Raw genomic sequence first — 15255 nt, 5'->3', positions numbered from 1 at the left:
AAGTGATGGTTGATCGTCATTGCTACATCTACGAGAGTTGCATAGAACGTAAAAGCACATCTTTGGTCTGGCCTCGCATGTTGAATGTTCAAGGGGGGAGGGGGGGTGAGGAAAAGAAGGCGACATGAGTTGTGAAACCTGAAAACTCTCTTATGTCATTCAGAAACAACAGATGCTGTAGGAAGTTCAAAGGAACATTTGTTAATAAAGACTTCGTGAGCTGAATCATGCAAAATTTTTTCACAAATCTTGAAAGGTTATGGTTCTCGACTGTACATTTTTCGTGTTAGAAGTAGTCTAGATTACAAATTCCTCTTAGATATGATTTGTAGATTCACTTTTTTTAGTTACCACTAATTTTATTACTAAATCAGTGCTGCTATAATGGCAGTCTTGAATTTCAGAGACAATAACTATTACTAAATCAGTGCTGCTATAATGGCAGTCTTGAAATTCAGAGTCCTCATGCAATCTGAATTATCCAAAATTACAGTTCACTCGAGTGCAAAATTCTTCAATGGACTTTTAAGCAAAATACAAATGTGATTTACAGCATTGAAACATGGGACTGTATTAGTGAATGTACCAGAATTACAGACTTGATTAACCATGACCGTCATGAAGTCTTTGTTACAAAATATTACCTTGCCCTTGTACAATGTGACCAGTGAGTCAGTGTGAGCCAAAAAGGTGTTAAAAATCATTACTGGCTTACGGAAACAACCAGGGAAACCTCGAGGAGACCAGGAAAATATAAAATGTCAGAGTTTGCAAACAGAATCCAGTAGCATGAATAGAACAAACTTACTCAGCAAAAATGTGCTATGCTTATAAGAGACATTTTAAAAGGTGCATGGGTTTATTATCATTTGTGTTTTTGGTTTTTTTTTTATGATATACATTTTGAAGTGTGACCTTCTATGCTTACAACGACCTGACATTTTAACTTTTCTCTCCCGAGAGATACCTGGACCATCTTTGGTACGGCTCACGTTTATATTCCTGTCGTAAAGTGTACCGATATATATAAATGGTTATCTACTTGACTAAATTTTTAAAAACTATTTCCGAAGGGATCAAGAAGCAATGATTGGCTGTTCGTAAAAAGGTAATAATAAGATAGCTTCATGGGAACCCACGTTTGCTTTGAGACTGAATAAATATAATCGAGATGACACAGTTTTGTGAATTCAACTGCACGAATTGCTTCTTCCATAATGCTTCCCTACATTACGAAGGATTCAGGCGTTAGAAAAGACGTGGATACAGATACTGGCATTTCAAAAAATTAAAGACTCATTACCACTATTTCCCTGCACCACAACTTTTCTGGCTATCTTCGTTTAAAGCTCTAATGAGAGAGAGGAGGTTTAGAAATGGAATTAACTTTACACCTGCTCGTCATTGACGAGAGGACTCTTTTTTACCAGAAACCAAGCCAATTTTGCAACTGAATTGAATAAGGTTAAACGATTGACCTGCAATAAGTCTAATGTACATAAGTTTTCCAAACCTCGACAATTGACAGGAAGGAGGAGGAGTTCGGAGCCTCCCTAGTTGTACTAACGATCCTGACCAGTGTTTCATTCGTTAATTTGGTAAACCATACACAACCATCAACATATATGATGTGCTCATCATCATCATCATCATCATCTTTTTTAAATAACCAGTTTCAGCACCATTCAACTATGCTGTCTACTTAGGAATACAAGCCTTATAGATTGTATATAAACTATAAGGCCATTATTGCTAATCTGGTCATATAATTTTCTGATGATCACAGAATCTATCTTAAATGTACTGAATAAGACAAAAAATGTTCAAAATCCTAAAATACTTCAAATATTCTTAGAGATGTACAGTATAATAGTCTATCACAGGGACTTAAGGAATACAAGAAAATGTCCAGAGTCATTGATAAGGCATACATACCTATTTCTCAAAGGAAAACAAAAGGACTAGATGAATTGAGTGGAAGTTTTATGTGTTCCGTTTTTCTCGTCTCGAGTTTATATAGAAGTATATCACATTCAGATTCTGAAAAGAACTATCTCCCTACAGATTGTAATTTTGTGTTTTGCTTTTATTTATTCATTTTTTTTTTATTTACAGTACCAATAACGGTACCTTCTATGGGCACACACATGAATGACAATTCTTAGGCAACATGAAGAGCTGTAAGGAATTAAAGGCATAAGTCTCCAAAGGTATGGAAGACAGGCACTGCAAAGAAGAACAACAACACAACTTCCAATAAAAAAAAAATTGAACAGTACTTTGCATATTAAATGCATCAGTTTCTCTTCCAATTAGAGCCGTGCGGGGCCGCACGCACGGCTGAGAGTATTTTTCTTCTACCTGGACTGATACTTTTAACGTTCAAAGTATTGCCAGCATTACCGTGGTACTAACATTTCCATATTAACAAAATTTCACTATTACTTTCACTGGTTGGGCTTGGCCCATGTAGGTCTGAGTCCATGGCTCAGTATCGGGCTAACTGCTAGAGCTCGGTAACAGGCACGGGCTTCTGGGGAGTCATGATGTAACCCTGGTAGTGGTCGTGACTACAGGAGTGGTGCCCGAAAGTGCCCCCGTGTCTGTCTAACCTGTGGCCCTTCAGCAATCGGTGGACACAGGAGCCGTGGTGACGGTACAGCAACACCACCACTATGGCCACCACTACAACTACAGTTACCACTAGACCAATCACCAATCCCTTGATAGCAGGATCCATTCCACAGGCCAGGTCAATCATCTGAGTGGAGGCCAGTGGCACGCCTGACAGACTAGGGGGTGACACACACTTCACACTTGAACTAGAGTTAGGAGCTAGGATAAGTGTGCGTAGCCAGGCTGCCGAACAGTTACAAGCGATGGGGTTTCCCTCTAAGGACCACTTTTCAATGTCTTTCCAAGATGCCGCATTCTCGCTCAACGTCTGAATGTTGTTGCCGTGGAGATCCAGAAGGCTCAGTTCACTCAGAAATCGAAAAGCATCTTCGTCTATGTACGTCAGGTGAGGATTCTGAGTGATGACGACCGACTTGATGTTCACATTGTTATGCAGAACATCTTTGTTTATATATGTGAGATCCGGACAGCCAGAAACATGCAGGGCAGACAAGTGACGGTTATCGGAAAATGCATTCGGTGGCAAACTTGTGAAGAGATTGCGGCCGATGTGTAGCTCTTCCAGCTTGGTCAGGGGACTCAGGGCAGCAGTCGGTACTTCCTTCAGACCACAGTCTTCCAGCATTAATTTTGTCAGCCCCGACAAACCTCTGAAGGAGTCAGCCGTCAGCCCATCTCCAAGTTGTGCTCCAGAGAGGTTGAGGTCTTTGAGCGTTTTCTGAGACGCAAGATCAAACTCGTTCACCTCCAAAAACTCGTTACCACCTAAACTGAGGTACGCCAAGTCGGGTACGAGAGCCAGGTTCTGAGAAGGTATTGCAGCCAGACGATTGTCGTGGAGGTGAAGAACTCGTAGGTTAGACAGTCCTGTCAGTGCGTCGTCCTTGATGACTTCCAGACGGTTTTCTGACAAGTCGAGGTCCTTCAGCTGCTTCAAGTAGACAAACACTCGCCCATCCAGAGATTCAATGACATTACCACGCAAGGAAAGAACCTGCAATGGTATTGTGATGTTAGCAAGTTATCTAGACTAGGTTTGCATGTATTATGGGTGTCGTCTTTCAAAAGCAAAAACAAATTATTTGTGGTCATTCAAGAGCCAAAACATTAATTAAAAATACTGTATAAAATATTCATAAATCATGAACAATACACTTTATTGACAGTAGAAAGAAAAAGAATATCAGGAACTCAAAACTAGTGCTGTTCACCACATAAGATTCTAATTCAGAGCAGTTTTATCACAGTATAACTTGATCTTCATTATATAATCAATACAGAAATTCATAATTGTCTACAGTATCACAAAGTTTCACATGCAGAAAAAGCAAAATGAACTCCTACTTACGATAAGTTTAGAAAGACCATAAAACATTTCTGATTCGAGCTCACTTATGTTGTTCTGGGCTAAATGCAGCTCCTCCAAGTGGCCTTGCTTCTCAAATGTTCGTGGCATCACTCGCATGATCATGTTTTTACTGAAAAATTGAGGGGAGGGTTTTAGGTTACACACACTCAGTATATTTTTAGGTCGTAAAATGTGCATTACTGTACAGTATATGATACTACAAATCTTTTAATATATTTTATAATACCATACAAAGTGTGATAATTGTATTTTGATAAACTAATGAAAAGAAATTCATATCCAGTGGGAAAGTAATTAGAGAAACAGTAGCCATTTAAAAAAAAAAAAATAGTCAGCCTTTTACACAGTTGTTATTTATAACAACCACTGAAATGTTGTTCAGTTAATTTTCTTAAGATCTGGTTCACAGTACAGCAGGTGAATTTTTTATTTATCAAAACGGTGATGATGAAAATCCAGCTACTAGACAGTCATTAATACCCTCAAGTGGGCTAAAATCCCAAGATCTCTCATGGACCCTTGAACAGTAGCACTGTACAAGGCTTTGGTCATTACCTTGAACTGCTTTGTGATCATTTTCTTATCTCATCATTTCCTTTCATGCTTTTTTCGTTCTTGTATCTTTGAGGTTCCTTACTTGGAAAAGTGATAAGTTTGGATTCAATAATGTCAAGATATAATTCTGGATTCAATAATATCAAGACATAACATGATCTTGGATACAAATTATAAAATTGTCAAAATTTCTGTCTCTTTTTTGTGGAGGATCTCAGATTTTTGTTGCAAACTGTGTACACAGTTTTTAAGGGATTTCAAAATTGTAATATTTTGCTTATAGCTTCCGCTTTAAATTATTGATTGTCATTTGAAATGAATAATTAGGGTCAACTACCTTGTTGCATTATGTACATTCTGCTTTGCGCGATGAATGCTGGTTGTTTGTTGTACAGTCCATTTGTTGCTTACATCATGTCAGTAGTTTTCTGTTGTAGTAGTCAGTCCTTGACATAACACTTCATTACTTTCTGCTTATCGCTTCAGTCTTAGGGTGCTATATGTCAGTGCATTTTCTATATGTCAGAGCATTTCCTTGTGCTGTAATGTTCAAGTTTATCAACACATGAACAGAGTCTCTTGATGCCCTCTCATGTACTGTATATGGAATCAGTGCAGCATTATTGTCTACTCATCACTTGAATTTTAAGAATGCTGTATTTCAGAACACTTTCTTGTGATGTAATGTTCAAGTTTATTGACCACATGAAACACTGCATTACAATATGTACTCTCAGCGTACATAGAATCAGTGCAGTACGTTTGTGTGCCAAGAATCTTTCACACTGATTTTAGTAATGGCTTTGAAATGGTTAACCACAAGGCTATTATAAGTAAACACGGTTCCTTTGGCATCAGAGGTTATGTTCTTGACTTCGTTCAGAGTTTTCAAGTGACAGACAACAAAACAATTGGTGTTTTAGTGACTCAGCAATGAACGTGCTTGGGACACTGGTTCATCATGACTTGTTTAGAGAACAGTTTCTTAATCACCTTCAATAGATTCGTCTACAATCTGGCACCTTTGGAATTCACATCTACCAAAAGATCCCATCTCATTCCTGCCCTAAGGACCCTCCTTTTGATGGCAAATATTGGCATGACATTTGGCCTGGTTCAGCCCTCCCAAAAGAGTCAGACTTCTTGCAAATGCCTTGTCTGTCATCCAAAGAAGGGAAAATCGTCAAAACTGCACGTGCTCTCTGCAGATACACTTCAACTTCATATGCTTCCCCAGTTTTCAGGAGAACAGCAACATCATTGTCTACCCAGTGCCAAAAGGACTTATTTCAGTATCCACAGACCTGACCACCCTTAGCACTCTAGATCTTTTCTGTTTACCCCTAACACCCTAGATCTCTTCTGTTCACCAATGCCCTATCTAACATGTTGAGGTGCTAATCTCACAACAGTAAGCTTTCAGATACGTATCTACAAGCCAAGGTGGTTCTTTTCAATTAAGAACCTTTCATAATCAGGTCACGGACTGGCAGAAGCCTTATGTCAGGATAAGTGACAATAGATACAAACCTAAGAAACCTAGCAAAAAAAAAAATTGCCCCAATGTGCAATTTTAGTACCTGGGAGCCAAAGAGACCAAGTGGACTACCTCAAGATGGATCATCATGTGGTGGTCTCTAAACTGTCTCTCATTCTCCATGATTTGCCTGGGATCTTGAGCACCAGAGGCCCACCTTGTGTGGACATTTTCACAAAATGTCACACAGCAGAGAAATTCCAAACCACTGCTTCCTGTTTCCCAAACTTGGCCAACACTTGCTTAATCAATGATCATGAACCGTTGTGAAATCTGCTACTTTCGTGTAAAACTTGCCTTGCTTGGTGTATTTTAGCAACCAGGCGCCATTTGATCTTGGCTATTTTTGTTTATAAATGTCACAAGACACAATACCTTTACCTTCAGCTAATGTTGGTATTTTTTAATGTACTGAATGACAAGGTGTTCCACAAAACTTTATTACTCAAATTTTATCGGCCATAAAACAACAAGTGTCCCTTGCTTACCTGAGATTCACATGACGAAGGTCCACATACCACATCATCGAGTTGATGTCCAGAGTGTGAATTTCTGTGCCGTACATAGTGAGTTGCTGTAACCCAGGGTTGAAGGTCAAGGGCAGGACATCGATGTTGGGTGAAGGCTCACACCGTACTACCAAAGACTGGAATAGCGAAGAAAATTTGAGAATTGATCATTCTGCTCTAGAGCTAAACGCATGTATATGGAATTTTATAGCAAATGGCCCCATGGCTGAAGTATCTGAAAGCAGTATAAAAGAAAGCAAAAAACAAAAATAATCTAGACAGTCTGACTAATAAATGTCAGAATTTTACACAATGTACATTATTATCTAAAACAAATTTTATAATTTTAATTGTTCCAAATACCAGGTAACTAAAAATTGCAAATGGTAATTTTTGACCCATGAAAATTCTTAATTTGAATTTCATGCCAAATATTGCTGCTTCTTACAAAGCACAAATAGGAATTTTGAATATTAGCTTCATAATAAACATCATACTCTTTGGAAGCTTGAATTTCAAGTCATTGGCCCCTGTGGGCTTGTTCCATATGAACAAGGTTCATGTTTTGTATAATAATAATAATAATAATAATAATAATAATAATAATAATAATAATAATAATAATAATAATAATAATAATAATAATACACTGGTTACAGTGTGTTTTTGCTAAATAATATATAATTAACCCTGGAAGGTATAACATAGTATTCCTTATTTCAGACTTTGTATATTACTCTGTATACCTATACAGCATAGTGCACTCAGAACAGTGTGTAAGTCTTGACCAAAAATTTTAGCAATTTAAAAATACACTGTTTTTACTGTGTTGTTATTAAATGACATATACCCAACCACTGAAAGGTAGTATCAACAATATACCATATTTCAGACTTAGTGCACCTATACTGTACAGTGTAGTACACTCTCATCTAAGAGTGTGTGTACCTTACCACAAATCTGAGCAAAAATAAACTGGTCATAGTGTGTTTCTGTTAAATGATAACCAAGCACTGGAAACTAGTACTGTATAAAACAATATTCCATATTCAGACTTGGTATATCACTCTGTGAACCAATACAGAGTGTAGTGCACTCTGATCTATACGTGTACATCTTACCACGTCATCGCAGGTACACGTATCAGGACAGATGGCTCCGCATGGCGTGACCATCGACCCAATCAGGATGAGGAAACAGAAACAGACGGCGGGCAACAGCAATTTGGGCAACACTATCTTGGGCATGACGAAGGAAATCCCATTGGCAGCTGCTGCTCCTCTGTGCCTGCGATTAGGACTGCGCATTGGGGACCTGACCGGTGGGGGGGAGGCTGACGAAGTAGCAGCAGCAGCAGGAGGAGGAGGAGGAGTTCCCTCTGAAGTGTTATAGACTAGGCACGGCATTGTGGTAGCGGATTCGAGGGAGCCCTCGACACTGCCTCTGGAATAATGGTTCTCCTCCCCAAGGGCATCACGGTCTTTGCTTCCTAGGGCTAGATCTCCTGCTGTAGTGGTGGTAGCAGTAGCTCTTGATGGGTCTTTGAGAATTGCAGTGCTAGGCTTACTGTGACCCGAGGGTCTCCTGCTGGTGGTTCCCCTGGTGCCTAGGTGTGGTCTCCTCCTACAGGCGTCCCCTTGACTCCCCTGGGAGCAGTCAGTGTGTTTGGGCGACGTCTTCAACGAGCTCCTCGGCGTCTGTGGAAGGAAAAAGGAGGATTGTTAAGCGCCTGGACTGAAATCCTTCCATTAAAGTGACATTTCAGTGGTAACGAGATAATGCTTACTATCAAGATATGATTTCAGATCTCGTTGGCAAAATATTACAGTAATTATACCTTATATAACTGATTGATTGATTTATGGTTACTAAAACTGGCGTAACAAATGTGAGACTAATGAATATTTCCAACAGAGATTATTCAACTTTTCATAGGAAAGGTCATTATAATGTTAAAGTCTATACAATTTAAATATTTATGTACGTAAGTTTGCACACAAACTCTCTTTCACAACCAGACACACACACACACACACACACACACACACACACACACACACACACACACACACACACAAACTCATTTATCAACAATTCACGGTATGCAATATGGATAAGATTAGTCTAATTCCACGAATGGCAACAGAACTTTCTCTACGGGTCCTTTTCAGTGTTTTCTGTTCAGGCCATCATAATAAAATGCAAAGCTTAAAAACCAGCCATAACAAACATAAAAATACGCAAACCTAATAATTAAAAAGCAAATTACAGCCGTAGTAATTACAGCATATCTAATAGAAAATTATGGAGGCAGTACCATCAAGACTCGATATTACCCTGATAAACCTCTATAATGGCTTATTTAATAATAATAATAATAATAATAATAATAATAATAATAATAATAATAATAATAAATACACAGCTGTAGCTACAAAGGACTTATACGTTTGTTACGGAGGTTAAACCTTTTAGAATTATGATTTTTTCAAATCACACGCCGCTGTCCAGGACGACCGTTGCGGCGTTGCCAAATCACTTCGGACGTTTCCATATTTCATATTTTCATTTTCATTATTCAATTCTCATGGCACTGATATATTTGCCAAATTAAGACATTAGTGGGTTTTGTTTACCGCAGGAACTAAAGTCCTTTTTTTATTTTTATTTTATTCTTATGTTAGTAATTCCGTTCACTAAGTTTTAAATGGGTAGATTTGGCACAGTCTTCCTCCACAGTTGTAGGTGACGGAGACTGCTTAGGCATAGTTCTTACTTACGTCTATAACCCCGTTTGCTTTGTAAACTCTCTTATCTAAGCTCGCCAACATCGTTATCTTAACAAGTCTGCGATAGGGAAGAATTGGCCAGCCATATCTAATGCGATAAAGGTTCCGAGGACTTTGATAAGTAAGCACATTCTTTATTTTCTCCAAGTATACCCAAGCATCGAGAGAGAGAGAGAGAGAGAGAGAGAGAGAGAGAGAGAGAGAGAGAGAGAGAGAGAGAATTACTCAACCATATCTCAACCATATCAAGTGTGATAAAACTAACAAGGTCTTTTATAAGTAAACATACTTTTTACTTTCTCTAACCAATGCCATGGGCAGTGTGTGTGTGTGTGTGTGTGTGTGTGTGTGTGTGTGTGTGTGTGTGTGTGTGTGTGTGTGTGAGAGAGAGAGAGAGAGAGAGAGAGAGAGAGAGAGAGAGAGAGAGAGAGAGAGAGGATGGCGAGCTTTCCATGAGAACGTTCCTTGTTTAAGTGCACAAATCAACAGATTTCTTTAGACACAAAAGGTTGGTCCAAAAAGACTTTTTTGTTGTTTCTGAAATATTGATGAACAAAATCAAATATTATAGAAAACGTATGCTACGTATACTACACAGGCTTAAATTAAACTTTAGTTCTCTAGCAATAAATAGTCTCGTACGTGTATTTATTCATTCTATAAGTTCATTCACTTAAAACTGAATTGGGGAGACACTTCACTGAAACATTATTCACTCATTTCTCCTGCAATAAGATTCTTTAAAATTCCACAAATTTGTCACAGAAACAAAAACCTCATATTTATCCTTCCAATTTTCGTAAAGTTTGTCAACCTTTGCAAATTCTGGCAGTTCTGTCACCAGGCACCAAAAAGCACAGCTTCCAAGCAGATCTTGTAAAAGCTACAAGCAATAAAAAAAAAAGCCTTTATGAAACGGAAAAATAATGGCATTCCAATTTTCGCGACAAATTTACATATCCAATTTTCGTAAATTTGTCACCTTTTCGAATTGTACAGTTCTGTCACCAGGCAGTAAAATACTGCTTCCAAGCAAATCTTGTAAATGCTACAAGCAATTGAAAAAAAGCCCTTAAGAAAAAAAAGTTTGCATTCCAATTTTCACCACACATTTTCATTCCAGTATTCGTAAAAATTTGTCATTTTCGAATTTTACAGTTCTGTCACCAGACACTAAAATATTTAAAAGAAAACCAATTTAAAAAACCCAACGAATAATATGTGTCTAAGTAAATATGTGTCTAAGTAAGTAATCCCCAGGCCTTAGAGACTATCACCTCTCACTCACTGATTTCTCTACTGCCCAATTCGACGCCATTTGTGTGGGGGGCCATGTGGACAAAACTAACTAGGCAACCCCTCCCCCCTTCCCCCGCGCGGTTATCAGGTTCCGATAAGAGTATATACCAAGTTCTCGATTTGGTCTCTCTCTCTCTCTCTTTCTCTTTTACTCACCCCTACTCTCTGTTTGTCTCCCGTTTATTCTCTGTGTCTGTCTCTCATTTACTTCACTCTCTATCTCTCTCATTTACTCTCTCTCTCTATCTCTCTTTCTCTCTCATTTACTCACCCTCTCTCCCTCTCGTTTACTCACCCTCTCTCTGTCTCTGTCTCTCTTATTTACTCACCTCTCTCTCTCTCTTACTCACCCTCTCTCTCTCTCTTATTTACTCAACATCTCTCTCTCTCTCTGTCTCTCTCTCTTATTTACTCACTCTCTCTCTCTTACTCTCTCTCTCTCTCTATATATATCAACATATATATATATATATATACATACATATATACATATTTATTTACTAATATATATTTATTTCTAACTCTCTCTCTCTCTCTCCGAATTCAAGCAAGGTCCAGTCCCGGTAAACCGGTTTAATGACTCAGGGATTATCCCCATCTCGACCGGTTCCAGGTAATGCCATTGTTAGCAAAACTGTCTTGTGTCTTTTTTCATTATTTTAAACTCGCTTTAATTGCAACGCCAAGACGCTTAGCCCTCTCAATCATGAGTCATGTTTTTTTTTTACTGGTGGTTTGTAGTTATTATGAGTTATTTTCATGGATCAGGAATATTTTGGGACACGATTACGTAACGAGTGTTGGTGCCATAGGCCTAATGTATAATCAGCTACTAGGAAAGTGTGTGTATCTCATTTGTGTGTATCTCAGTGTATATACACACACATACATGTGTGTATATATGAGTCTCTCTCTCTCTTTCTAGGCAAATGACAAATTTATATCAAGTCAGTCTACTTTGCTAAAGACCGCTACAATGGTACCGAGCAAGCGTTACAACCTAGACATTCTCTCTCTCTCTCTCTCTCTCTCTCTCTCTCTCTCTCTCTCTCTCTCTCTCCCCATAGGCAAATGACAAATCTATATCAAGTCAGTCTACTTCACTAAAGACTGCTACAATGGTACTAGTAGGTAGCAAGCGTTGTAACATGGACATTCCTGTCCTGTGGCTTGCCAATGGTTTAATGGTACTGTTTTAATATACATCAAGGCAAAGACGTGCCTAACAGAGGATTCTAGACCCCCTTAGCTGGGAGTTAATACCCTTTAAAGGGGACAGGCAAGTATAAGGAACCTATTCTCCTTAGGCCGATGACGACCACGGGTTTTCATTCCTGTGATTATGTAGAATTGTAGAGAGAACAGAATAGAATTCTCGCCATTTTGCGTGGGTGGAGAGTCAGCCCCTTCATTCCTTTTACTGTACCTCCATTCATATTCCCTCACTTCCTTCTTGCTTCCCACCCTCTCCTAACGATGATTTCATAGTGCAACTGCTTAGAGGTTTTCCTCCTGTTACCTTTCAAGCCTACCTACCCTCGATTTCCTTCCCAGCGCTGAATGACCTAATGGGTCCCAATGCTTGGTCTTTGGTCTAAACTCTATATTCTATATTCCAGCTATTGGCCAAGGCATGAGATCTGCAGGCCCACACCCTATACAGGAGAGAGAGAGAGAGAGAGAGAGAGAGAGAGAGAGAGAGAGAGAGAGAGAGAGAGAGAGAGAGAGAGAGAGAGTAAAATGCAAAGTTTAATGTTTTGAATGTGTCTTTGTGACGCAGAACACTAAATTTATGACATTCGATTTGTTTGGGGAGAGAAAGTTGCATATTTTGGCTATATAGGCTATATAGCTATATACGTTGGTTATATGTGTATATCTTTGTGGCTAAAAATATGTGAAAATGGCATTTCTACATATTACAAGAGTTAATTGAATTACAGCTGCTGTGAAAATAGTTGATAGTATTCTACTGTACACTCTTGAATCTCTCTGTGCCTTTCCAATTCCTGCAACACTGCACTTTCATCTTTGTCCCACAAGTTGGCAAAATATGCAATTTTCTCTCCCTGTGCAAACTGAATGTCATAAATTTCTTGACTTCTAAGCCACATAAATGAGCATTCGAAACATTAAGACTAAGATTTATTTATTTATTTTTTTGCAAACATCAAAACATTGCCTTGCCCAATTCAGTCCAGTGACAGCCAACCCACATTCTGCAGAGGTGGGACACAGTGATAACTTTGAATAATTGGAGAAACCTCCACACAGCTGGCCGTCTTATTCTGCAGTTTTAATTTTTCCAAAATTAGCTGACTTTTAGCTGACTTCTTCCTAGAGTATAGACATTCAGCTGCCAACAGCGCCCCCTCTGTCTCTCTGCCACTGTAAAACTTTGAACATTGCACAAGGAGGAGAATTCTTCCCAAGTGGGACCCGTCCTAATGTTTGATGATGAGGACAGAATTTTCGGAATTTTTTTTTTAAATTTTTGTCTTGGAAAAAAAAAGCGTAAAAAAACACTTGGAGATTAGGACAGAATTGCCATTAAAACTTACGCTGAGTGAGCTTGTGTGATTTTTTCAAGATAGGTCAGACAGTTCAATATATTTCACTTGTATTCTATTTGCTTATAAAGCAAATCATAATAGTTTTAGCAAGAGGGTACCTATCCCAAGGTGCCAGACAGTTACCCTGTTTTACCATATATATATATATATATATATATATATATATATATATATATATATATATATATATATATATATATATAATAAAAATATATAAAATTATATACAGTACATACATATATATATATGCATATATATAATAAAATATAAACCCGATAAAATATGAATGAAGCCTAATCTGGTATATTCACACACACACACACACACACACACAGGGGCAAGGCATAAAGGGGGGAACCGGGCCATTTACCCATTTACCGAAGGGGATTCACTCTGCCCAGCCCTGCGGAAAATGCCCTGCCCTGCCCACCCCCCGAACAGCCGAAGAAGGGCGGACAAACAAACAAACAAACAAACAAACAAACAAACATCTCTCTCTCTCTCTCTCTCTCTCTCTCTCTCTCTCTCTCTCTCTCTCTCCTCCGAGAGAGAGGGAGAGAGAGAGATAAACTCCGGACGTCACACAGCCTATAGAAGCGAGCAAGCCTACCGTACAACTAGATAACAAGTCTTATAATAACGGAGCGCGCAAGCACGCACGCAAGCAAACTATTTCCCCAAGAGATGGCCAAAAAAGAAAAGGGTGAAACGCGCAAGCGCGCATGCTCTTTTCCTAATAAGATCGCAAAAAAGTGTAAGAACAAAGGAGACAGATACACGTACACAAACGGAAGCACATGCACACAAACTGATAATGTGCTTGTGCTTGCATAGAATTAGGTAGTAATCACTGGACGTGCGAGTATGTACACATATACGTACACAGACACACATACACGTACACATACACAGACTAAGCGCATTCACACAAAAAGTGATACTGTGTCTATGTGTACATAGAATAAGTTAATGATCAATTTACACACACAAAAAACGCGCGCACACATACACATACACAAACGGAAGTTCTACACGTACACAAACGGAAGTTCATATACTCACAAACTAATATTTTTCTTGTACATACATGAACCCAGTGAAAGCAGAAGGCAGAGTTGCATCACAACCAAACAAATACCTGCTTGTTATAGTCTGTCCGCCCTCAGATCTTGAAAACAACCGAGGCTAGAGGGCTGCAAATTGGTATGTTGATCATCCACCCTCCAATCATCAACACATACCAAATTGCAGCCTTGAAAGTTAAAGTTAGCCATAATCGTGCTTCTGGCAACGATATAGGACATGCCACCACCGGGCCGTGGCTAAAGTTTCACGGGCCGCGGCTCATACAGCATTATACCGAGACCACCGAAAGACAGATCTATTTTCGGTAACTTTGATTATTTACGCTGTAGCGGCGTAATTGATAGCCCCCTCCCCCACCCCCGATATAGAATTAACATATCCACATCCCTGGCTTTTCCATATTCATAATAATTGTTTTATTTTTTATCGTACCTGTCGAATGGAGGACGGAATTGATGGCATAAACTCTGCCGCAGGAATTGAAAACCGATGTTTCAGAATGCAGATGCAATGACGACCCCCGGGGGGGGGGTGAGAATCCGTTGCAAGTGGCAATTACAATAATGAGGGATCCTGGAGTCGTCATAGCCTAGCATTGCATCTATTGACTTTGATACAAACATACGTCCGTTCCAGGTCGCCCCGATGATATAATCGGGAAATTAGCATGCGAGAGGAGGAGGAGGAGGAGGAGGAGGAGGAGGAGGAGGAGGAGGAGGAGGAGGAGGAGGAGGAGGAGGAGGAGGAGGAGGAGATTTTCATTATACGAAAGCCAAAGTCCTACTGTCGGTGGAGAAGTGGAGAACAGCTTTTTCTTTGAAATGAAAACATGAGAGTGAGAGGTGGTTGGTTGAGGAGGGGGAGGGGAAGGAGGAGGAGGAGGGGAGGGGAAGGAGGAGGG

General features: G+C 39.3%; 1 protein-coding gene and 1 long non-coding RNA gene across 12 annotated transcripts in view; one reads left to right on the top strand and one right to left on the bottom strand.

The window, feature by feature from the left end:
* LOC136828135 (uncharacterized) overlaps positions 1–15255 on the top strand; it is an 85098-nt gene that overhangs the window by 38025 nt on the left and 31818 nt on the right. The gene's annotated exons all lie outside the window — the stretch shown is intronic.
* The window catches only part of LOC136828133 (carboxypeptidase N subunit 2-like), an 849326-nt gene continuing 834945 nt past the window's right edge, over positions 875–15255 (bottom strand). For 10 of the 11 annotated variants that reach the window (XM_067085940.1, XM_067085943.1, XM_067085938.1 and 7 more), the window contains 4 exons: positions 7729–8304; positions 6587–6744; positions 3986–4115; positions 875–3631 (listed from right to left, as the gene is read on the bottom strand). In XM_067085940.1, the coding sequence (XP_066942041.1) occupies positions 2507–3631; positions 3986–4115; positions 6587–6744; positions 7729–8304 (1989 nt within the window). In that variant the 3' untranslated portion in view covers positions 875–2506. Of the gene's footprint in view, positions 3632–3985; positions 4116–6586; positions 6745–7728; positions 8305–10684; positions 10730–15255 lie in introns of those variants that run through there. The other variant, XM_067085937.1, reaches the window with a different exon arrangement.

Source organism: Macrobrachium rosenbergii, chromosome 42 (assembly GCF_040412425.1).
Source record: "Macrobrachium rosenbergii isolate ZJJX-2024 chromosome 42, ASM4041242v1, whole genome shotgun sequence".
Classification (NCBI taxonomy): Eukaryota; Metazoa; Arthropoda; class Malacostraca; order Decapoda; family Palaemonidae; genus Macrobrachium; species Macrobrachium rosenbergii.
This window is presented reverse-complemented; position numbering and strand designations above follow the sequence as displayed.